The 23,959-nt window shown below is 45.0% G+C and overlaps 2 protein-coding genes and 1 long non-coding RNA gene across 3 annotated transcripts in view; 2 read left to right on the top strand and 1 right to left on the bottom strand.

The window, feature by feature from the left end:
• The window catches only part of LOC142877431 (uncharacterized), a 98,798-nt gene extending 96,112 nt beyond the window's left edge, over positions 1 to 2,686 (top strand). Inside the window, exons 3-4 of the long non-coding RNA XR_012923846.1 lie at positions 1,443 to 1,497; positions 2,368 to 2,686. This is a non-coding gene — a long non-coding RNA (uncharacterized LOC142877431). The remainder of the gene's footprint in view (positions 1 to 1,442; positions 1,498 to 2,367) is intronic.
• A 451-nt stretch (positions 2,687 to 3,137) lies between these two features.
• Positions 3,138 to 13,748, bottom strand: nsun2 (NOP2/Sun RNA methyltransferase 2). The gene is made up of 19 exons (XM_076011296.1): positions 13,513 to 13,748; positions 12,811 to 12,968; positions 12,377 to 12,481; positions 12,187 to 12,292; positions 12,011 to 12,082; positions 11,824 to 11,908; positions 11,344 to 11,536; positions 10,874 to 10,948; positions 10,317 to 10,447; positions 9,920 to 9,993; positions 9,669 to 9,799; positions 8,732 to 8,828; positions 8,437 to 8,645; positions 7,614 to 7,706; positions 6,864 to 6,999; positions 5,126 to 5,206; positions 4,499 to 4,637; positions 3,878 to 3,917; positions 3,138 to 3,794 (listed from the first exon to the last, which is right to left on the bottom strand). The coding sequence occupies exons 1-19, from the start codon at positions 13,567 to 13,569 to the stop codon at positions 3,479 to 3,481; spliced, it is 2,298 nt and encodes a 765-aa protein (XP_075867411.1). The 5' UTR covers positions 13,570 to 13,748; the 3' UTR covers positions 3,138 to 3,478.
• Positions 13,749 to 14,970: 1,222 nt separating this feature from the next.
• srd5a1 (steroid-5-alpha-reductase, alpha polypeptide 1 (3-oxo-5 alpha-steroid delta 4-dehydrogenase alpha 1)) lies at positions 14,971 to 21,494 on the top strand. The gene is made up of 5 exons (XM_076011456.1): positions 14,971 to 15,443; positions 15,537 to 15,703; positions 16,425 to 16,526; positions 20,009 to 20,159; positions 20,264 to 21,494. The coding sequence occupies exons 1-5, from the start codon at positions 15,133 to 15,135 to the stop codon at positions 20,328 to 20,330; spliced, it is 798 nt and encodes a 265-aa protein (XP_075867571.1). The 5' UTR covers positions 14,971 to 15,132; the 3' UTR covers positions 20,331 to 21,494.
• The last annotated feature ends 2,465 nt before the right edge of the window (positions 21,495 to 23,959 follow it).

Raw genomic sequence — 23,959 nt, 5'->3', positions numbered from 1 at the left:
CCCCAAGCCTCCCCAGCCTCTCATCTCTCCCCGTCCTCCAAAGGTTATTTAATTTGAACTCCTTCCACTTCTTCCTCCACTACGTGCTACTCGACCCAGCTCGAAAAAAAATTAAAAAAATGATAGTGTCTCTCGACTCGTTCATCGTGTGAGCCGCTTCAGGCTGCTTCTTATCACGTCCATTCTGACATTCTCCAAATCCTTTCTTTTTGGTTTCGACAATACAAGGGATTCGTATCGGCAAAGATCCCAGTCGATCATCCTGCACCTTCGGGGTCATTTTTTATTTTTGTTCTGTAACCAAAACAATGGTTTGCTTGGAAGCAGAGCTGGATGGCTGAGATTTAAACACGCTTTTGCACATTACTAGGAACGACACACACTTACCGGCCACATTATTAGGTGAAATGTTCTGTTGCCTGGCAACACAAAAAGCTAATCGGCCAGTCACGTGGCAGCAACTCCATACATTCAGGCTCATAAAGGCGATGAAGACGACTTGTTGAAGTTGAAAGCGGGCATTAGAATGGGGATTCAAGTGGCTTTGAGCACTTCTGTTTGACAGCGACACTGAGAAGTTATTTGTGCACTCAAAACTGTCCAAAGATTAACCGGCTGACGAATGTGTCACATCCTCATCCAACACCATGCTGGCGATATGGTGGCGTCACGGTGCTCCTTGAGCGAGAGTACACCAACGTCTGTTTATTTTCAGAATAAACTCGAATTCGGTTTCTTACATACATGTCCAACTAACGTGTCTGGCAAGTCCTAATCAGCCACGACGGAGGTCTTTGATTTCGAACACAGCTTCATTACAACTACAGTCTTATGTTCAAATAATATTTTATTGATGCTACTTTTTCTTAACTAAGAGCACTTCATTAGATTCACATGTCACTATTGCCCTTTTGCCCAGGTCAATATTGTGCTCGAGGAATTAGTGGTTGGCCCATCAATACCCATGTTGGTACTGGTATTGATTGATATCCGTTGCGATGACATCGATGTTTTAGATTCGTAACTCGATTTTGTGTTTGCAAGTATTGATTGCTGTATTCAAACTAATACAAGGTTTACGAAAGAGTTGGCCGAAACGTTTTGCACAAATTCTGTCCTGGGTTTTAAATGGAAAAAAAAACCTGAGATTCAGATTTAGCAATTTGATGACACATTCACCTTAATTAACTGGTATCTGTGTCAGCAATACTGTCTCTCCATTGTCTAAGAATAGCATATAGACCTTATTCCCAGTGCGACTATTGATCTAATTTATGGAATAACGCCAGCTGACAGCGTTATTTCAAACAACCAGCCGTTAACACTGACCAGCAGCGGCTCCACTGAATTAGCTGAACACTTCTGAGAACAACTGACAGGTTTTGCACAGGTTGTTCCTTTTGAGGTGGTTTTAACGTGTTTTTCCTTTTTAATTCTTCCAGGAAAACAAAATCAGAGATGTGAAAAACAGCAGCGAGTCCTGCATCAGACGCGCAGGTGTGTCCAGATTTCCTTCAAACCCTAATCTCCGTTTACGATCTGCTTAATCCTTCTGATCCCCTCCCTCTGCCGTGTTGCTCATTTTATCAACCATTAAGTCTTTGGTCCCCATCTGGCTCCGCCGTTCGGGCTGCGATGAGGGTTGGACTTCGGCCTAATTTTGGCAAACAGGAAACAAGTGGAAACACGGGAAAGCGGAGTTGCTTTCGCCACCTAATCCGAGCGCGTTGCACCGACTGTGTCCGAGCCCGGCGGCGCCGCGGCCGCATCCGCGGCTCGGTCTGGAGGAGTGACAGCCACTCACACCAGCAGGTCAGGGGTCACAGATCCAGTCAAAAAAAAAAAGGAAAGGGATGGGGGGGAGGGGTAATTAAAAAAAAGTGAGGGGGAGACGGATGAGAGGAGAGCAGGATGTTCTCGTTCCTCCGCTGCTTGGGAAGAGATGAGCAGGCCGGTTGCCATGGCAGCCGGACGTTGCAATAAACAAGAGACGAAGTCTGTTCCCGCGAAGCTGCCGTGGCAACTGTCGGCGAGGGCGAGCGCACGGTTGTCATGGCGAGTCTCATTTGGTTTATCATATTGTGATAGTCGACTCGGCAAAGTCATCGGCGGCAGCGTCTCGTTTCACAGGCGAGTCGAGGGCTCGAGGCGACAATTACAAGAGTTAACAACTATTGAACTCGTCTTCGTGGCCTTTGACAAAGAATCCACTGCTATTCAAAAAATGATTGCAAACTTTGCGTTTGATCCACCTTCCATGTGCCTCCACTGCAAAATTCACCTCATATGTTCTCCAACAATGTGTCTCAAAAGCCTGTCAACGAACTCCTCTGACGCTTGTCCACTCCCTCTTTTGCCTTTTTTCAGAAAACATGCTCTAGAACACATCATTGTGGAAATCAGCCCTTTATGATGTCACAAAGAAGACCAATACCTCGCCCAGGTCGGTGTAAACACCCCCAGCCAGGTGTTCAACACCCCCCCCCCCCCCGTGAAATCATCATTTGACCACTGTCATTTAGGGCAGTGGTTCTCAACTGGCGTCTGGAGTCTCAGGACCCACTTTCTTTTCTCCTTTTCATGAAGTCGCAATCCACATTTGGTCCACAGCACTGTAATTTATTCCACAAAAAACATTGATAAATATATTCAAGATCAAGATTTCTTTATTGTCATTGAACATGCCAATGAAATTTTTCTTCTTTTTTTTGCAGCTCCCGTGTGCATATATATATATATATATATATATATATATATATATATATATATATATATATATATATATATATATATATATATATATATATATATATATATATATATATATATATATATTTTTTTTTTTAAATCCCTTTCCCCCCCATGAAGCCGCAACCCACCAGTTGAGAAACACTGATTTAGCCAGAATATGCTATTTTATGGAGAGCTCTGTAGTTGAGTTTTATAAGTTTTGTATTATTTACCGATTCGCTGCCCCTTCAAAATAAAAGTCACTTTCAAGGTAGCCTGATTATTTATTGACCGATTTAGTTGTAGCTCTAATTAAATGTCGCATACACCACCATTACCCATATTATTATTGAGTCATAATCAGATATGACTTTTAATACCCAGGAAACACGACCTTTGACACAGTGAACCGTCAACGCTTTTAATCAGCTCCAATTTCTGTTTACTCCGTAGGTTGAAAAAGAAATAAGACATACAGCTCTCTCCACACAGCGACAGCTCAGCTCAGTCGGTCAGGGAGAGAATTGGTCAAAACGTAAAATACACACTTAAAATATAAAAATTAAAAAGAAAAGCCGTGTTAACCGGGAGTGGCGACTCCTGAAAGGGGCTCAGACGATGAGAGGCGGGAGTCCATCGCAGAGAGAGGGGGTTCTCCTCTGGCAGTGCGGCAACATTTAGAGGCACGTGAGCCTCTTTGACCCTCGAGACGCATTTTCGAGTCCACAACCCTCTCTCGCCCGCGTCCTCAGCTGCTGGCGCCGAGGCTTTCACCTGCGGCTTTGGCTTCCAGCGATCCGTTCTCGCCGCCGTTCTCCGAGTCCATCACCTCCTCTTCCTCCTCCTCGTCTCCTCCTCCCGCTCCTTTGTTCTCTGCGTCTTTCTCTGCCTCTTCTTTCCCCGCTTCCCTCGGTTTCCCCCCCTGGCCCTGCTTCTCCCGGAAGACCTCCACGCCCAGCATGCGCAGGTAGTGGAACCTCTCGTTCCGGGGCACGAAGGCTCGGATGGACGTCTTCCCCCTCCAGCCGCACAGCTGGATGGGACACTGCGGCTCGGCGGCGTTGCTGGCAAACGGAGAGGGGTGAGTTGGCGATCGGGACGGACGTTGAGGAATAAAAACGAGGCTTTGTCGGTGGTGAACACTTACCTTGGATTGGGAATGTACTTGAGAACGATGCTGCCCATACCTGGGGAGACAACGGCGAGTTACTAGCGTGCAGATGGTCGAAATTCACAGTGGGGAATGGTGTCACATTGCTGGTGAAACCGTGTTTTATGAGCGATGTTCACCGAGTGTTGATAAACACGGCAGGCGAGCTGAATTCCTGAGCTTCTCTGAGCTTTTCCACCAAACGTTCCCACTTCAGGGATTTATTTCTCATTATACGCGAGGCAGCGGCTGCAAAAATCTGACTTTTTGAGAGTTTCCCGGTTTCACTCGCTTCCCCTAATTTGGCTCCTCGGCTCCTCCTATCGCGTTTCTTATGGGTCACTGCCTTGCTCAAAGGCAGTTGAACGCGGAGCGCCGCTCGTTCACCTCCGTCTTTTAATAAAACGGGGAACTCTTTCAGCCGCTAATTTACTCCTTTCACCTCTGGGCTCCGTTCGGCTGGTACAAAGACTCCATTAATAGTCACTGCCGGGAGTGAAACCGAGGCGGCGCCGTTAAGCAGATGCGGCTCTCGGGTTAAAAAGCCTACGAGCGGCTAATGAGCCGGAGCTCCTTTGTTTTAACCGGCGAGCGGCGCTGCCTTTTCCGGTGGCGTACCTATTTTTTTGGCCTGAGCGTGAGCGTCGCTCTCCAGTTTGCTGAGGAAGGGGTTCTCCTGGGTCAGCAGCACTTTGATGTCCTCCACGCTCACTCTGATTATCCTGGAGCGAATGTAGGGCTGCAGAGTGTAGATGCCCTGGTCGGTAGGAGAGACAGGGGGAAGATTAGTCGGGCCGGTCCAGAGTCGTCACACTCAAACGGAGAGACGCATACATTTAAATATGTATGAGCGTGAACTTTCCTGGCGCATTACTATTAATGCCAATTTAAAAACAAATTTCTGAATGTTAAAATGTCACCAGTGATCGGCAGTTCATGACTCCAATACATCCACTTTGCAGGCATCGTCTGCCTGGCGTGTGTCTAATGTCACTGTCAGGCTGGCTCCTTTAAATAATGGAGGTGCAAGATGGCAGCTAGCTAGGAGCAAGACCCCTTGCTCGATGTATATTCTTATATACATGAGAACCGTTCTAAGGGTAGGAAAACTAAATGACTTTTATTGTACTGCGACTATACACTTCTATTTACGGGCTGTATGTTAAGTTTTACCAATATAGAAATCATAAATCAGGCCAAATTTTGCACACTGGACCTTTGAGATGATCTACGTGTGTGTTTTACCTCCTGAGCCAGTCTGAAGGCACAGCCAAACTCTTCCCCATCACTGTTGCGAGACCAAACCTTCACCCCCGTATTGATGACCTGTGGAAGTAGCGTAATAAAAACAAAAACAAAACACACACACACAGTCAGGGGACGTTAAGGAAAACACAGGGTCTCGTAATGATCCGCTGGTACTACTAATGTTCAGCGTGCCTTACTGAGGACGTTACAGTGTGTGTGTGTGTGTGTTTGTGTAAACACAGTACAGCTGGTCTCTGGTGTCCCAGCAGGAGTCGGAGGCAACCGTCAGCGATCGGCGCTTTAATTATGCATGTTGAATTTTCAAGGGGCACCGAAGCAAGTCGAGCGAGCTTCACAAGACGTGTGGCTGAGGAGCCCTGACGAAGGTCAAATAGATATTTAACGCGCATTTGGCTCAGTGCTCATCAGGTGACGGGGAAACGATTCAGCGGGAAGCTAAAACTTTATTTTCCCTCTTCTTTTTTTTTTTTAGATACTGTAATTAATAGTGCTGACGGCTTGAACACATTAATCGCGATTAGTTAAATACAATCCATAACCTAAGCCTTTTTGTCCCTTTTACTCACCCATAGTCAGCCCATCTGGCCGAATTCTGGTAATAAATACTTTACATTATGGCCTTAAAACTGCCTTGAAATACAAAATAACAGAATTTTACACATGCAATTCAAACAGCGATTAATCGCAGTTAACTATAAAGATTCTGCAATTAATCGCGATTGGAAAAAAAATTTGTTCGACAGCCCTAATAATTGAACGTGTTACCCCTGTTTTACACCAGAAGCGTCAGCAGAGCGTCCGCGTCGACGCAGTGAAACGCGGCCACTAAATTCAATGAGCAGGTTTACACCAGGCGCAGAGCGTCCGCGTTTCAGAAGCGTCCCAGAAGCAGTAAAACGCGAGCCGCGTCCCTCCTGTGTCAATTGTAGCAGGTGGGATCGTTCCGACGGGAAGTCAATGATGTAAAAACACGGTGGATCCGGTTGATTTTCATCATAACACACAATGTGCTGGATTTTGTATTTATATGTGCTGTACTTTACTGTGAAACATCAACGTGACGCATCGGCTTCAACGCTGTTCAGGTCGGCCGTCAAACAAAAACAGATTTCACTTTGAATCTCAAACTATGATGAACAAAATGCATCTATATTTTAAATACCTGCATTTTGCATGATGCCAGCAGTTCGCGTTATTATTTTTTTCTTTTTTTACACACATCGATACTTTGAGACACTGTCCCAACAGTTTTGTTTCATTGTTGTTTTCTTTAAAAACACGCGAAAACTACCTGGGTTGTCGCGCGATCTTGCAATCCTCGCGTGAACCGATCGAGCCGCTGCGCGAGACGCTCTGCTCGTGAAACGCGTCCTGTGTGGGAGGGTGCTGGAGCGTGAGCAGAGCGTCAACGCGATCGCTCTGCTGGCGCTCTGCAGACGCTTCTGGTGTAAAACAGGGGTGAGGCTGCTCCACTGGATTCAAAACACATAAAGTGGCTTTAAAATATAAAGAACAGTGACTGATATGGGGCCTTACAAGTACCCATAAAAGAAGCGGGCCTGTGCGAGGCCCCATTATTATGATTGTGCAGTTTATCTGACTGCAACACAACCTCTGATCAATACTAGATTTCCTGCTGCCAGGACAGAATTGATTCTGCATTCAGCACATCTATTTTTAATCAGATTTCCAGCCAGGGAAATGTCTGCCGCACCTTAATGCGCTCGCTGTTGTTGAGGAGCACGTTGCGCAGCTCCTTGGACACCATGTACAGGTGTCTCTTCTTGCCCTCGTGGGTTCTGGTGAGCACGTTGAGTTTGGGGAAGTTGGGGGCCATGTCGTAGAAAGATCTGGGGACAGCAGAGAGGCGGGGAATGGAAGAAAGACAAAGAGTCAACTCGCTTGATCTAAAACAAGGCTGTCAAACTCAAACACACTGTGGGGCCAAAATGGAAAACTTCAAAGCGGGCCGATATTGATTGTGACTGATTGATTTATTTTGAAAAAGTGAACCTTTTTATATGGACCCACAACAGGTTCTGGCTCAACCTGAATATGGCACGAGCAAAGCGTAATACTATACAATAAATAACTTCATATTGCACTTATTCAAAATCAAATTTCAAAGAAAAAAAAACAACTCATCAAAATATATAACATTTAAATCAAAGTGTACGCCTCTTTTTCATTTGCAGTGTTCTGATTTCAAATTGAAATTGACATTTTTACAGGAACCTTTTTCCACAGGCTGATGATAATAATAAATAAAAATAAAATAACAATAAGACAATGAAGTCAAGAGCATTCTGGGATTTGTAGTATCAGCGGTACATGTACTGCATAATACTGGCAGGCCAGCTCGAGCAGTCATTTAATATTACGTCACGGGCCAAATCTGACACTTATGATCTGAACTGTGTGTATCTTTTGGATTGACGTGTCTCATTGGCAAAAGGTGACTGACTGTATGGAGTTGAAGACGGGGTCGTCTTCGGTCAGGAACACGAAGGGATCTTCTTTGTAGCCAAACAGCCTCATCTTCTTGGATGCCGGGGGACTGAGGAACAGAGACGGACAGTCATGTATCACAAGCTGTGTTTCCATGACAGTTTTTTACCAAAATAAAAGCAATATTTCTAAAACTTGGGCAAAGTACAATTGCAATTTGCATGTGTTTCCACTGAATGGTGTGAAGCGCACGAACATTCTACCTCCGGATTTCCCATATTCTTTATATCTTGTATTTATCTCAGCTTGTATATAGATTTAAGTTAGTTGCTGTACTTCTGGAACTGGGCACCGACATTTCGTTGTGAAATGAACCACTGTTGTGTTTCTTTTCCTGATGACAATAAAGAAAGTCTCTCTCAGTCTCTCTCTAAGTTTAGTCAAGAACGGTTATTTTTCTCTTTGATTGCTTGTAAAAAAAATATTCTGTCTCCTCCTCCGTCCAAACATAACGCACCATTTTCACTTGAAGTGAACTGGTCACATGACCCCGTATGTCACGTCCGGTCAGGTGTAAATGTGAAAAAAGTGTTTCCATGACACTGTTGAGATACACCTCTATATGGATGCGTCTGAAAAACCACCTCATGAGAGCGGCAAAACCTTTCAGCCATATTGGAGAGGTTTTTTTCCAAGTTCAGCCGTTTCCATCATCAGTTTTCTATTGTGATATTTAGGTGTTGCGCAACTCCAGGAGAAATGGAAACGCAGCTACAGACGAACTGCGCGTTCTGCTGCCGTGGGTTTGACAGCTCCGGTGTTCCAGCTGGAGAACTCACCCACACACTCCGTCTCCTCCAGTGGGAGGGGTCTCCTGGGCCGAGGAGGCTCCTTTGGCCTCGGCGCCTTCTGTTGCTTCCTGGTCGGCATTCCCCCCGGGGCTTCCCTCGCCACCCTCTGCTGCGGCGCCGCCCTCGGGGGGCTGAGGAGAGTGTGCGGGGGCCGGGGCCGGGGCTGCCGCCGCAGGGGCTGAGGCATCCTTCCTCACCTGGGGAGAGGTGGGAGGAAGAGAGGGGGGGGGTGAGCGAGCGAGCGAGGGAGGAACGGAGGAGCTCCAGCTGAGGTTCGCGGTACCTTGGGGTATCTTTTGTTCCACGGCATCGGAGCTTTCTTCACCAGCACGGCCACGAAGAAGCCCCCGGTGTTCTGGTGATGCGGCAGAATTCTCATACTGGCAAACACAAACATCATCATTCATCTCAGCTCCGCATTTTGTGGTGCCACCTACCGTGCAGATAAAAAGGATTTTTCCCCCCCCCTGCTAGAAATTAAAAAAAGAAAGAAAAAGGACATGGAGCAGCAGCTCCACCTGCTGGCCAGAATCCTGCATCAAAGTATTTTGTGCTCAAGTCCACGTGAAATGACATCATCTGTTTGTTTGTTTGTTTTTTTAAACACTGGTTAACACATGTTGAGTGAAAACTTTAGAGAGTTAAAGTTTGAGTGCATAAAATTTGGTCTGATTTGTGATTTCTATATTGGTAAAAGCTCAACATACCTGCCCGTAAACGCATCAATAAAAGTGTATACACACGCAAGGTTTGGAGAAACCTTCTCATGCAATTTGTTTTGATTTTTTTTTTTTTTATGTTTACAACTTTCTACACTACACATAGACACTGAAGACATCAAATCTATGAGCAAGACATCTGTCATTATGCAGCTAAGAAAAACACTTGAAATGACTCTAGAGATGCTTTTTATGAACGGTGGCTATTCTGAGGAATTTAAATATAAAACGTGTTCGAGTTATTTTACACTTTTATTGTTTCCTACATAATTCTATGTGTGTTTAGACGTAGTTTTGATGCCTTCAGTGAGAAACTGCACCAGACACTGTCCTAAATACGAAACGTGCTGTCAGGTGGGCTGCCTTCAAACCTTTTACACACTGGACCTTTCAGGTCCCCCCCCCCCCATTTACAAACTGTCGGGGAAACAAGAGCTCACAGTGGGGCTTCGAGGACAAAGTGAAAAGTCATTCACAGATTTGGCGAGCGCTGTGATTTACCATCGCTCCAGATGCATGCCGGCCAGTTTCTCAGGGTCTTTGGGGGGGAACATGGTGGGGCGGATCTGCGTGTGACGGCCGCTGGGGACCTCCGACCAGTCCGAGTACCACTGGCCCTCCTTGGTCATCAGCTGGAGAGACATCAGCCGTCTGTTAGAGCGTGTGTGACCCACTTGGCTTTCTGCTTCAGCTTTGAGGCGGAATTGCGGCTTTCTTGTTGAGGAGTTTTGAGTGCCGAGTGTTTGAGTTACCTTCCAGGAAGCGACCCCGGGCATCCACTTGAGCCCCGGCAGATCGGCCGAGCTGTCGGCCAGCTCCAGCGCTCCTGGCGGTGGTGACGGGAGGAAACGTTACGACTTGGCGGGTGAACAGACAAAGCGGCTCAATTTGTTTAAAATGAATTGCGATCAATTTGCGTTACAAAACTACAATTTCATGGGTTTTTTTGTGTTTTGTGTAACCGACTCGTTTAAATTCAGAACTTCAAGACGTAGCAATTGCTAATGTCTTTATATCTGCTCTATTTCCATATTTCAAGTGGTTGAATTTGCCCTCAAGATCATCGTCTGGAATAAATGTGACAGCGGACCTTTATTTCAAGCCGTGCTCTGGTTGGAGATAAATTCTACGAGGCGCTGCCATTTTCACCTTCGCTCTTCTCCAGCAGCGTTGCAATGACGGCTTCGTCTTCGACGGGGTTGAGAGAGCAGGTGGAGTAAACCATCCGTCCTCCCACGGCCAGCTGCTCCACGCCGCGCACAGCGATGCGTATTTGGAGCCTGAACACACACAAAAAAATGACGATGATGTCATGATAACAACTAGGGATGCACCGATAATCAGTATCAGGTATTGGTTGAGCACTATACTCGTACTCATAAAATACACACCGATACCACGACATTGATGCCAGTTGTATACGCATGTATATGACAATTGTGCTACATTTGTCGCCCTGCTCTAGAGAGAACACGCTGAGGAATGTTGTTCAAATAACCTGTGATAACCTTAAATAATCTGTGGAAAAATGAAAAAAAACAAAACAATCAAAGTAACTCTATAAAATGTAATGGCCTTATCAAGTACTGAAATACAAGTCCTCGTACTCTACTTGTGGTACCGGTGCATCCCTAATAACAACTGTTTTCCTGTTGGCAGCAAAAACAAGAACTTGCCCATCCTGCTGAATCCGTCCCCCCTCTTACCCGTGGAGATGCAGGCTGTTGCTGGTCGTCCACTTCTTCCACACGTCGATGTTCTTCCTCATGGTGCCGTCCCCGCTGCGGGGACACATAGCAGACAGCAGTCAGGACAAACAGCTCACAGCTGGATCCGAGGCCGCGAGACCGGCGGAGACGCTTCTCGCGGGGCAAAATACTCTCAGCCAAGAACAAAGCTTCTGAGTGGCTGACTAGAGCTGCCTGCTTGCTTTGTGTTATATTTGGCAGCGCCCCCTGGCTTCAGCGCTCTCCAGCCTCATGCAGCATTTGAAATCAACAGAGAGGCTTTTAAAAGCTGATCATTTATCTGTCATAGGGAACCTTGTCCACGCTGACAAAGACGTCCATCTATCACATGATGTTCTTATCCACCTCTTCAACAGAACCCCCCCGCCCCCAACCTCGACCCTCCCGCAGCGATGTCGGACTCGACGCGTCGCGACCCCCGTGCTGACCTGCAGGGCACGTCACACAGGATGCGATCGTAGAAAAGGATGTCCTTCTTGCCGTCGGAGTCGACCTTGAGCGTGGGGATGCAGGAGGCGTCGTGGTTGACCACCATGATGCACGGGCTGTTCAGCCGCTTGGCTTGGTGCACGAGTAGGTAGCAGCGCTTGTTGTCCACGTCGTTGGCGATGACAAAGCCCTCTGCAAAACAGACGCATGCGTACCAGTTAACTGCTGCCCAAGAGGAGCCACCAGTCAAAGTGACTATAGTTACGCTCCACTGTGCTTCAAGCAGAAAATTTACGCCTTTTTCCGATCCGCACGCAAACTGACTTCCTCACTGGATTTGAAAATATCACTAAAACCATAAAAACGCTGGTCAGTAGGAAAAAGGTGACTTTGGCTGAACTTTCTTTTCTTCAACGTCAGTCAACTGGAAACTGCAACTGCAAGTGCCTTTGAATGTGAATGAGCGTCAGTGTCTTTACCTGGGAATGGCACTTCCATGTCAGAGTGGAGCATCTCAATGAGCTGTGCAGTCTTTGATCCAGGAGCTGCACACATGTCCAAGATCTGCACGACAACGGAAAACCTTTATTCCAGATGCAGCAGAAGATGAATTCCATTTGCAGCGATTCGAAATGTGCGGGTGTGATTTTCTCAATGTGTCCCGACCTTGTGGTGGGGCTCAATCTTCAGAAGAAGAGGGGGAATCATGCTGACGGCTTCCTGTCGGCTGATGTTTCCCTGCAAACATTTAACACATTGAAAAAGGCCCTTGTTCAAACCTTGAATTTGTCGTTCTAAGTTCAGCAGTGTTATATTTTCCAGTCGCCTTTTGTTTGACTTACAGACTCAGTCTCGCTGACCAGGAACTGATGGAACTTCTCCAGCAGGGGAGACTTTCTGATAATCTTCCTGCTCATGTTGGTGTGCCAGGCCTGCTCATCAGGATACCTGGAGGCCGAGGACACATCGAGGTTTTATCCTTCGCCCAGTGTTTCCCTCTCAGTTTGACATCGACCACGAATGAAGTCTCACCAGCTGAGAGCCTGAGGAGCGTCGATCTTCTGCCCGTCAATCTCCACGTCCTGAATATCCTTGAAGTATTTGTCCTTGAGGCAGTGGAGGATTTCCTTGGCATGGCTGGAATGTGACAGAAACCAGAGGCAATTTAGCACTGCAGAGTGCATCCGTCAAAATAATTAAACCCCTGCCTGTGTTGCAGGCCCCCCAAAAAAACTTGTCCTCGAGAGTTATAATGACTGAATGATGCGTGACGTGAAAGAGGCTGAAATGTTGATGCGGCGTAGAGTTTGGACCAAAAGCTCCAAACAAGCCCCTCTTAGAAATATTTATCACGTAAAAAGTTGCAACTATTGTTCCGCTTTCCATCCACTGCATGGCATTGTGTATTAAATCGGTAAATCTCCCCCCATCAGACTTGATTGAGTCTCTGTTCAACTTCAGCTCACCTTTTGTATCCAGTGATGCGGATGGTTGCAGGCAGCGGTTCTCTCATTGCCTCCATAAATTGTTCAAACTCCCCATCAGGGACCAGACCCAGCTCCTTGTAGTAGTGCTCGAAAAGCTTATTTTCTTTCACGATATCAGCATAGCCAGCTCCCCAGGCCTGGAGACAAGGATAATCGAGTTGGAACGACTTTAATGCAATATCATATATCTAAAATCATTGTATTTAAGAGTGGTGGTGAATGTAATTCAAAAATATCTGCATATGACGAAAAATGTTCAACTACAGTAGTCGTGCACATTGTATAAACCATTACCTCACTTGGGGCTCAGCCAGTCATGGTAAATACACGCATATTATATTCTCAATTACAGTTTCTGGAAATGTTAGTTCTACTTCCGTCTTTAAAGAGTTCTAACAGGTTAAACAGACTTGTGAGGCATAATTCAACCAAAGTAATCGCACTATTTTTCGCATACGTAGGACTGCGACCGTTACGAAAAGTTCTAATTAAGATCGACACATTGCAATGGATAGATGAAGTTTTATCACTTTGCCAACTATCCATCTTTGCAGACTACACACGTTGCAAGCTAATGTAAGCACCTCCCTTTGACATTTGCGAAATAAAAGCTCATTAGTAACCTGGCAGCTCACTGTACGCCGTTAGCAAGAGTTGCTGCAACATAAATGAAAGTCTTACAGCGCTGTCTCTGCTGGCAGGCTGGTTCCTCTGCCGCTGCCTGCTTCTTTTCCCCATGATGGAACACCAGGCAGTTCTGGCGAAAAGTCTAGAGAGTGACGTTATGGCTCAATGTCCAGAAAACTTCGCCTAAACTCGGACAATGTATCCCTTCAACTGCGCGACAGGCCGGTTCAGCTTCGGTGTGTATCTTCAAAACGTGTTCGAAGATACACAGCGCGCTGACGCACGTGAATTAGGACCCTCTGTGGTGGCCACCAATTTCGCCTGATGTAAAAGAAGTGAAATGAGACAGGCATACGTGTAGGTGGGTTAATCTGCAACTTTTTGTTTTATTTTAGTTATTACAGTTATTACAGTATTACAGTTATTTCGCTTCAAATAAAATTATATGACCAACAAATAATCTGGTTTGCAAATTAATTGAATTACATAAGTGTTTAAAAACGTGGCCTTTTTTTTCCCCCTATGAAATTAGCAGTTGTAGTATTTGTAGCTATATTGCGTAAGTTTTATGCGGCTGTGGACATATTAAAAAAGCAGAGTGCTAAATAGTGTTGGATCAGATTAATTTCCTCGTGTCGTGCTGCTGATCCGCGTGTTCGTTGAATGAAGTCTCAGGAGAAGAATGTCAATTTAAATATATCTTTAGTAAATAAATCAATTCAGGATACAAATATACAGAGCTCTGGGCCGAGTTCAAAATCCTAGCAACAACAAAGTATTGTCAGGGCATGAAGTCTGACTCCTATCTGTCCCTTGACCCAGTCCTTTTATACATAAAGAAAACATGCAGATGCTGCCAGATGTTGTCCTCCTCTGACTGGCTGCCTGGTCTCCAGACCCCAACCTCATTGGATGTTGAGGCAGCCTTTGATCCAAGTCTCTGATTAGTGATTGCAACAGGAAACAAGTCCTTATCTGGCAGGTAGCCAAATGAGCCCATCATTGGTTCCAGCGTGACCTGTTGATATAATACAGTGCACGACATGCCTGAGGTCACAGGTTCCTCTCCCCCGTGCCTCCGATGGATCATGAGTTTTTCCCCCCTGTAAATGAACGGGATATAAGGTTTTATGATGGTCGCAAAGTCCCCCAGGGTCACCCTCTGGTCACCCAGGGTCACCAGTTAGTGAGGGATGTTCTTCCCTTTGTTCTTCTTGAGCCTCCTGAAACAATGCCTTTTTCCTATTAGTAGGTCAGCCAAATGATTTAAACAATTCTATATTAATAATCATGTTATTATAAACAAACATCTAAACTAATTATATTAATCAACACAAACATCTAAACTAATTATATTATTCACCACAAACAGCTAAACTAAATATATGATTCCAACAATAGTAACTAATGAATATGTAGTCATGTTGTCAGCCACCACCCCGTAGTCTTTTAGTGCATTTTCATTGGCTGAATCGATCGAAGACCATTTCACCGAGGCATATGATTGGTCGTACATTGGTAGCCCAGTCGAAAGGGATACATATACGCCCACAGCCCCCTGACAGCCTCATAACGATGTAGTTACACAAATGTAGCACAGCGTGGAATGTTTTAAATATCAATTGAAGTACGCCATTTATTTTTATTTTCAATCTCAGCCGCTCCGCCGTCGCCATGGACTCCCTGCTCTCTCGGCTTTTCTCTTCGTCGGAGGAGGAGCTGCACATTCTGAACTGCATGGCTTACTTCATGCTTTTCATGGCAGCCTGCTCCTTCGTTACGCTGCTCTTCGAGAATGTCCCGTACGGCCGATATGCCTCCAGCAAGTATGGATTTCCGGTTAATGTCAAGTTCGCGTGGTTCGTCCAGGAGCTTCCTGCTTTCCTGGTTCCTCTGTGTTTAGTAGTTTGGACCTCGTCTGCGAAAACCTCCTTCCTGGCCAATAAGCTGCTCATTGCTATGTATTTCTGCCACTATGCCCAGAGGTAGGCGCACACTCGTATCATCTCCTTTGAGATGCGCATCTCTGGTTTACTTTGTGTTCAAAACCCTCAACAGCTGATTTGCCTCTGCTGCAGGTCCTTCATTTATCCCCTTTTAATCCGAGGGGGTAAAGCAACACCATGCGTCTCCTTTGCCCTGGCTTTTGTTTTCTGCATCTACAATGGCTACATGCAGATCAGATACCTGAGCCACTACGCAGACTACCCCAAACACTGGCTCACACACCCGTGCTTCATCGCAGGTGGGTGTCCACTGTCTGCTTCCCCACCTGTCCGCCTTGATGAGATGAGCATGGTTTGTGGGTTGCATTAAAACCAATGCTCTGTGCACACAGTAAGGGTGGGGTTTCTAGATAATAAAAAGCAAAGCTCTCTGACTCCGTGCCAGGTATTTAGCATACATCATAAATATTTGTCTTCCACACATCAGAAAATCATTATTATTATTCTTAGGAACGAGAAGTCCTGTTCAGTGTGGGCATTTATTTCTGTGTTGCTGAATTCCTGAGCTAGTTTGCCCTTGAGAACATTTCTACTCACTCAAGTTAACGATTTAATGTTGATTGAATTTCATATGCCAAACTGGACACTTCTTCACAGCTGGGCTGTGTGACAGCTTCCAAACTCCATCATGTTTACTCCTCGACGTAACGCTGTAAATCTATTTCAGTTGGTTGGTCTGCATGCCAACATAAGACTGTTTGAACCATGATTGGGTCTCATTGAAAAGTCTATTTCTTCTCGACCTGTTTATCTTTCATTTCCTTTTATTATTTGGAAACATAAAACACAAAATGAATGCATACATGATCTGTAAAAGGGCTGTGTGTTTGTGCCTGGTCGAATGCACTGAAAAACTAAAATATACTGCTGCTTAAAAGTAAAAGGATATTTTTTTTAGTGCAAAACCAACAGTTGGTTTTGTTAGCTGGCTAAGCAGCTTTTGGTTGTTTTGTCTCTCAGGGTCTCTATTGTGGTTGGTCGGCTGGCTGATGAACGTGCACTCTGACCACATCCTGAGGAACCTGAGGAAGCCTGGAGAGACCGGCTACAAGATTCCCCGAGGTAAAAATGCCAAAGTCATTAAGTACCGACCGCAAAATGTTTCTCACCCGCTGCAAAGGATATTACCATTACTTTCCCTTAAGTGACCTGGCACCATGCAGTCAGATGTGTCATCCTCACGTCATGTTATAGTGTAGCATAAAGATTATTTTTTTTCGCATAAAATGGAATATAATACATAAAGTCATAAAATAAAATAATCAAGAGAAAAAAAAAGTTGTTTTTTTTCAGTAGATTTGTTATGAGCATTATGAGTCCACTTGTAAGGATGCAACCATTGTGCTTGGTTTTCTTGACTTTCCTCTCACATCGGGGCTCCATCCATCCATCCATTTTCCATACCCGCTTAGTCCCGAGCTCAGGGTCACGGGGGTCTGCTGGAGCCTATCCCAGCTGTCTTAGGGCGAAGGCAGGGGACACCCTGGACAAGTCGCCAGTTCATCGCAGGACCCACATCGGGGCTAATATATAAAAAAAAAAAAGGTGTGAGATCAAGTCAATTAACATTGTTTTTTCTTCATGAGGACTGAGCATGTGATGTTACTTAATCGCTAACACTGCACCTTTAAAGAGGGCACTGAAGCTGGAAATTTCTCGACCATATTAGGTGCTGTTATGTTTTGTGAGTCTCGTACTTGACTGTATTTGCGTTCGTGTCAGATTGGTTCGAGGTGTGATTTGTAGCCACAGATAGTGGTGACCAAAAAAAGTTAAGATAGCCCCAGTTTCTGATTCTACACAAGTGTGCTGGACCTTTAGGGCCTTATGCGGACCGCAGTGTTTTCACTTGGGAGCCAGATTTGGGACAAACCTGGTCCTAATGTTAAATTTAGACAATTTCTTTTTCCGAGAAGCTCCGTTCGTATTGCAAATCCCTCTTCTGTCTCTGCTGAGGGGCGACGGTTGAGCCAAGAAGGTAGTAATCACACCGTGGCACAGAGCTCCCTGCGGTCTCAGGGCGCAGCGCCGCATGCTAATTTTACCGTGCGGTTGCGTGATTACACGGCATCAGAGTGTAAGCAGAATCACAGGTTGTCAGTAGTTGTCTTTTGCGCCGTGCCTCACCCGCTCCATACCCGTACATTAGTGAGGCAACATGGTTATTGGTGCGTTGACATAAATAAGCTCTGACTAACAGTGTAAGGCCACTCACTTTCAGCGCCGTAAAGTGTGGCTCAGTGTGTGCGGGATCCGTTTAAACGCCCAGTGTTGGTGGAAAACGCGTTAAACAGCAGGCAGCCTCGTACTACGCTTTGTGGATTAATTGCCGGGAAGCCAGAGCATTACATTACAGTACAGTGACTAACAGTTACAGTGAAAGTGCAACTGTCAGTCGTTGTGACTCTTTCAATAACAGGCATTGCATCTCCTGCAAAGCTTTGTTCGCACATGCAACCCAACCCTCCTGCACTCAGAACTCCCTTTTCACAAAGAGAAAACTCTGCCATTCTCCAACCACTGACAGAGCTGACTGCAAGAAGAGGTTAGCAGGATGTTTTTCCATCTAAAGTCACGACATGGAGAATAATTCATGAACACAACACACTGAATCATGTATGTTATCATCATCAATGCCTTCTCGTGGAGCTTATTCAACTTAAAAACGTAGCGAAATGCCTGTACTTGTGGCTGAGGTTAACAAATCTATGTCTCATATTAAAACAAATGGAGGGAGTTTCCCACTACCATGTCAGCATTTAAAGACTATTCAGACCGCCCAGATGGATAAATGATTCATGCTTACAAGGACAAAAATTGGCTATGCTCCCTTTGAAACTTTTACTGAAGCAAACCTTCAACGCTTCACCACATGAGCCAAAGACGAGGGACATGAGATGGGCTGTATTTATCATCTGGCTAATTTTAACAGACCCAATGACCAAGAAGCACAAGCTTGATCCTCCCACAACATTTCAGACCTCCCCTCAGAAGAGATGAGTGATTCTGAGCAAACAAATCAGATTTCAGTCATTTCATTGGGAAGGACCGCTTTGGGATCCCTTCTGTAAGGTTTTCAGAAACATACAGTATCAATTTCAGACATCGACATGCGAGAGATCAAGCTCATTTGATTGAGTTACCCCCTATGCACTGCGCTTGAGAATATATGAGTAATATAAAAAAAAAAATGACCGGAATCAAAGTGCAGTAATCTCTCTGGAAGCTGAGTTAAACCTAAAAGGAATTGCATTAATTGGGAGAGAAAAAATTCCCCCAAAATAAGGTAAGCGTCTCACTGAGCTTCTCACATCTAACCGAGTCTGCATCCATTATCACACAGTAAAGGTCACGAGCTGTCAAAATACACCATAAATATCTGATGGCTGGTTCTTAAGGAACAGCTCCACGTGCATGAGATTTCCATCCACCACCACCTCCACCGCATTATTTAATTTTTTTCAAAAACAGCCTTGAGCTCAGGTTAAAGTTTAAATTAGATTTTAATTTCTGCACTTTCAAATAATATCTTTAGCAAGCACAAAAACCCAAGAACCCCCCCCAGCTCCCCCGACCACCACCTAAATGACTTAGTAATCAGATCATGCTCTCGCTGCTCAGAATTTAGCGGCACCTTGCGCCTGAACTTGCAGTGAACCTGTTGAAACAATACGTCCGGGACCTCGAGGAAAAAAAAAGAAGCAAGCAGAGAAGGCGAGGCGAGAGGAAGCCGGGAGCTCTCGATGAACCTCCAGGCACGTCTGGAATCCCATCAGCCGAGAGTCTGCCCTTTTTCTCAAGGATGCAGCGACGCTCCACAGAGCCTCCAGTCAAATAGTGAGATCATCGTGAGCGCTCAGCCATCCGCCAGCCTGAGGCCACTTCCACCAATGCCTTCTCACATTTTAGCCTTCCCGCAACTCATACCTGAAAAGGGACTGTCAGGGAAAAGTGATGGAGCGTTGTGGTTCTGTAAAAGGGATCAGTTTATGGAACAATTTGAACAAAGAAATAAAAGAATCCAAATCAGTATTAACATTTAAAAGAACAATAAATGCCAGAATGTTCAAGAAATATGTCTGTCTCTGATTGTCATGAAAAATAAATAATTATGTCAGATTTTCTGATTTGTTTGAATTAAATGGAAACATAAGTAAAATAGAATGTGACTGTCAGCTAACCGCTATTTTATTTTATTATTATCATTATTATTATGAATGTTTTGATATTTATTGTGTTGCTGTGGATGTTTTTTCAAGCTCTTTGTAAATGTATTTCTTTGGGCTAAAGGGGCAAATAACATGAGATTATTCCTCTTTCTGCTCCATTTCATTCAGGAGTTGGGAATGTTTGTGTTCGTGTCGAATTCTTTTTGTTTTTAACTAAATGAATGAAATAAAAATGTAAATAGTTCAGCCACTTAAACATAAGTAACAGGAGAAATAGAACGCCAATTTATTGATTGTGCACTAAACGATTTGACTTGTGTTTGCTTGTTGGCGAGCGTGCTTGTCGCAATCCCTCAGTCTTCTTCCCGCCCACAGGCGGAATGTTTGAGTTCGTGTCCGGGGCCAACTTCCTGGGAGAGATAACCGAGTGGGCAGGCTTCGCTCTGGCCGGCCACTCCATTCACAGCCTGGCGTTCGCCACCTTCACCGTGGTGGTGCTGGCCAGCAGGGCCGTGGCCCACCACAAGTGAGAGCGCGCGCTCGACATTCACGCGCAAATTTGTCGCCGCGAACGCTGGAAAACAATCTGATCTGAATGTTTGGTTCCTCTTCCTCCTTTTCTCCCTGCAGATGGTACCTCGCCAAGTTTGAGGACTATCCCAAAAACAGGAAGGCTCTGATTCCTTTTGTCTTTTAAGGACGCTGCGTCGTACCGACAGTCTGGAAAGGTACTTATCCTCACAGTGGCTGAATTGTTTTCTGTTCTTTTTTGCTTTTTATTTTTTTTTTTGAAGAAGAAGAAGAAGAAGAGGAGGAGGAGGATGCCTTGGGTCAAAATCGCGTTTTAACATTCAAGTTCAGGGCCATTACACTCACCTCTTCGTTTGCTCGTCTCCGAAAGGCACATATTTATCAGATCCACCGTGAACGTACAGGAGAGGCAACATTTAGCACCGCTGAGGAAATTGGCCTAGGAGTCGCAGCCCAACAGCAATAACGAGGATTTACAGGCCTGCCTCGGCCTTAAAGCGTTGCAGGACTCTCCACTGATCTGCATATTCTCCCTGATAGGATATCAACTGTGAAATGCATTATAGGATTGTTCAATTTTCATTCGTTTTTGGAAGCCGTGTGCGGCGGAAGCATGTGTTAAACATTCACATTCACAAGATGTAAGTGACAGGGACCCCCCGCCCAGCACCAGCACCACCTCCACCACTACCACTGCGTTAATTCAAGAAGCCACTGTGAAACAAACTGCGAGCGTGTATCCGCGTCCTGAGAGAAGACATTGACTGTCGCAGACCCGTTCGCACGCCGGACTGCAGGGAAATCAAAGTGCTCTCAATAACTCACCCAAGCCTGAAATGAGAAGTCGGGAGCGCCTTGCCCTCAACGAACCACTGCTGGCACCGTGCCAATCCTTTACAGAATGGAAGGACGGAAGGGGAAAGCGGCCGGCGGCAGCAGCAGGTTGAGGGGAAATGACACCGAGTAAAAGGGATCAGAATCGTTTTTTACAGTTCAAATGTTGTTACTTGAAACATTTCTGGAAATATCCATCTTGCTTCAGTGCCTTTCTAGATCTAGAGCCCTCCCCCCGCCCAATTTTTCACAGTGAAACCAAGACTTGAACAGTTATGCTGCTGGACTTTCAATAAAACTCTCTGTTAAGGATTTTCTTCTGTTTTAATTTGTAACTTTGTAATTTGAATGTATTTTAGCCGAAGTTTTAACACAACAAACTTGGAACTGTATGAATTTTAATTAGGATGCCCAAGTCGTATTAAATTAAAAAATAAAAGCTGTGTAGACTGCACTGCAAACTATCAGGGTTTCAGCTGCACTCCACTTCACAGTCCACTGTTTGTCAAACTGTTTTCTCTGGGAGTCCCCTGAACTACACTTGATTTATTTAGATCACAGACGACCCAAGAATGATTGGCTGGGCCTTATGACTGTATCACCCACAGACCAGAAACCACTCATTTCAAATTAAATGCTTTCCGAGTCAGGCATTTAATTTATATCTGCATGAGGCTCCAGATAATTTAATTCACCCATGCCAGTCCTCTACTTTAATTTAGACATCAAAATGTCCCACCATAAAAAATAAAGGTACATTCACAATTTCATGAGACCAATTTGCATCTATAAAGTGTAGCTGTTCCGTTGCGCTGAGCTGCGCATAGTAGTTTGGCATTCTAGGCCCATTTTCAACATACTGTGGAGACCTCTGATCACGTACAGTGGTGGCCAAAATTAGAACACCTGACAGATCTGGAGGCATTGACCTGATTTCATTTCATAATGTCCATGGAACATGGCAGATACTGTAGTTGCTCTTAAGCGCGGCAGATATCAGATGGTGCGAGTCATTCTGTTTGGAATCCAACATAAACTTAAATACATGTTATATTTAACAATTATCATTGTTTGTAATAATAATGACACACAGCTGTGTTCTGAGAATTTTACATCTAGATAGATAGATTAAAAAAAATTGCAGAAAGATAAAATACCTAAATCTCCTCATGATGGCTTCATTTTCTGGTATAGACAGCATAGTGATGGCTTTGTAGATATTTGATTTGTGGTGTGGTTATTTTAATGGCTTATTTAAAAAAAAAAAAAAACAGCATGAACCTACTGTATTTGCCAAGTGTTCTAATACATTTGGCCACAAATTCTGTTCTTTTTTTGTGTATCCTACATATACTGCTTCCAAGTCTAAGTAAGTGCAAACATATGGGAGCGGAAAGTTTAAAGTCCGTGAACAAAATTGAAATTCGCACATTGCCTAACTTTTTCTTTTCTTTTCTTTTTTTTTACAAGCTTTTTTGCTGGTTTGATTGATTTGTTTGGACATATCACTATAACTTGTAGAAACTGTTCCTGAGTTGAACAGCTATTTTCTGTTAATCTGGTTTCCCGGTCGCCTAGTCTTCGAGAAAAAGAAAAAATCCTCTTCTTGGAAAGATTTTTTAATTCTTTATGCATGCATGAAAATAGACGCTGACAGATGTGTCCACACTGCTGCCATCACCTTTCTTGCCTGTAGGAGGCGCAAAGTAAATGGCCCAGATTTGCATTTTAAACCTGCAGCTGGATGCAAATTTCTGGGACCCGCTGTAATTCTACTCCAGTCACTAGGCGCATATATAAACCCCGATGGGCTTGACACGTCACCGACAGTGGCTTCATGGGAGGAGAAATGAAATGACTGTTGATGTAAGACAGCAATTTTTGCTCTGACGTGGGTAAAATATCTGGAACGTGCCACGGCCTCATTGTCATTCTAACCACATGCGATCCCAGACTTCTGCCTGCTTCCATCATTACTGTTAAACCCAGGAGCGCCGCACTGTTGCATATCCCCCAGTTCCATCTCTCGCTTACATCTCGCGCGTGATGTGTGTGTGTGTGTGTGTGTGTGTGTGTGTGTGTGTGTGTGTGTGTGTGTGTGTGTGTGTGTGTGTGTGTGTGTGTGTATTTGTGTTGGGCATCCGTTGGCTATAGGGCCCAGTCAACGCCAGTGTTGTAATCCCATAAAAGCAGACAATGAGGCAATCCGGCCTTGAAATCACACACGCACAGTGCGGCACCCAGTGCTCATTGGCTTACATGACAGATAAGAGGGATGACCTATCCAGTGCGATGTGTCACTCCAATGTGCATTTTTCATACAGAGTGAGATGGGATGGATTTCCACAGGCGTACAGTGGGAGGGAGCAGCTGTGTGAGGGTGTGTGTGTGTGTGTGTGTGTGTGTGTGTGTGTGTGTGTGTGTGTGTGTGTGTGTGATACAGATAAAGCAACACATCCTGGCTAGCATGTATTTTGCTCTGGGGGGTTTTCCTTGACTCTGTCACATGCTGCACGTGAGTAAAAAGGGGGAGGGGACGGGCATTATGCAAGACACCCTCTCCCTCCCTCACTCACTCACTCGCCGTTTGCATGCATACTCGTCCCAGGAGATGCACTTCATCCAGCCTGTCTAGTCTCAGCCCCCCATTATTGAGCCTAATGGGCTGCGAAGATAGCTTTCAGAGGTGCAGCAGTGATGAGCACCACCTGCTGTGCAATGCCCCTTTAACAACAAAAAAATATAAATTTATGTAAAACAAATTTAGTAGCATGGTTCACAGCTTCGTATCAAATGATAAACACCAAAAAGAAACGCGCCGTCGGAACTCGAGCCCTGGAACTGTGTGTTTCACTGTAGAATAGAGAGTGATTTTTTTCCCCCCATCCTTTTCCCTGCTGGTTTTATGTATGTGAGCAGCATTTCAATGGGCAGCAGTCGTGATTATGGCCCCCCACAGCA

The sequence above is a fragment of the Nelusetta ayraudi genome, unplaced genomic scaffold, assembly GCF_046127955.1.
Source record: "Nelusetta ayraudi isolate G7.1 ecotype Tasmania unplaced genomic scaffold, CSIRO-AGI_Nayr_v1 ptg000135l, whole genome shotgun sequence".
NCBI lineage: Eukaryota > Metazoa > Chordata > Actinopteri > Tetraodontiformes > Monacanthidae > Nelusetta > Nelusetta ayraudi.
This window is presented reverse-complemented; position numbering and strand designations above follow the sequence as displayed.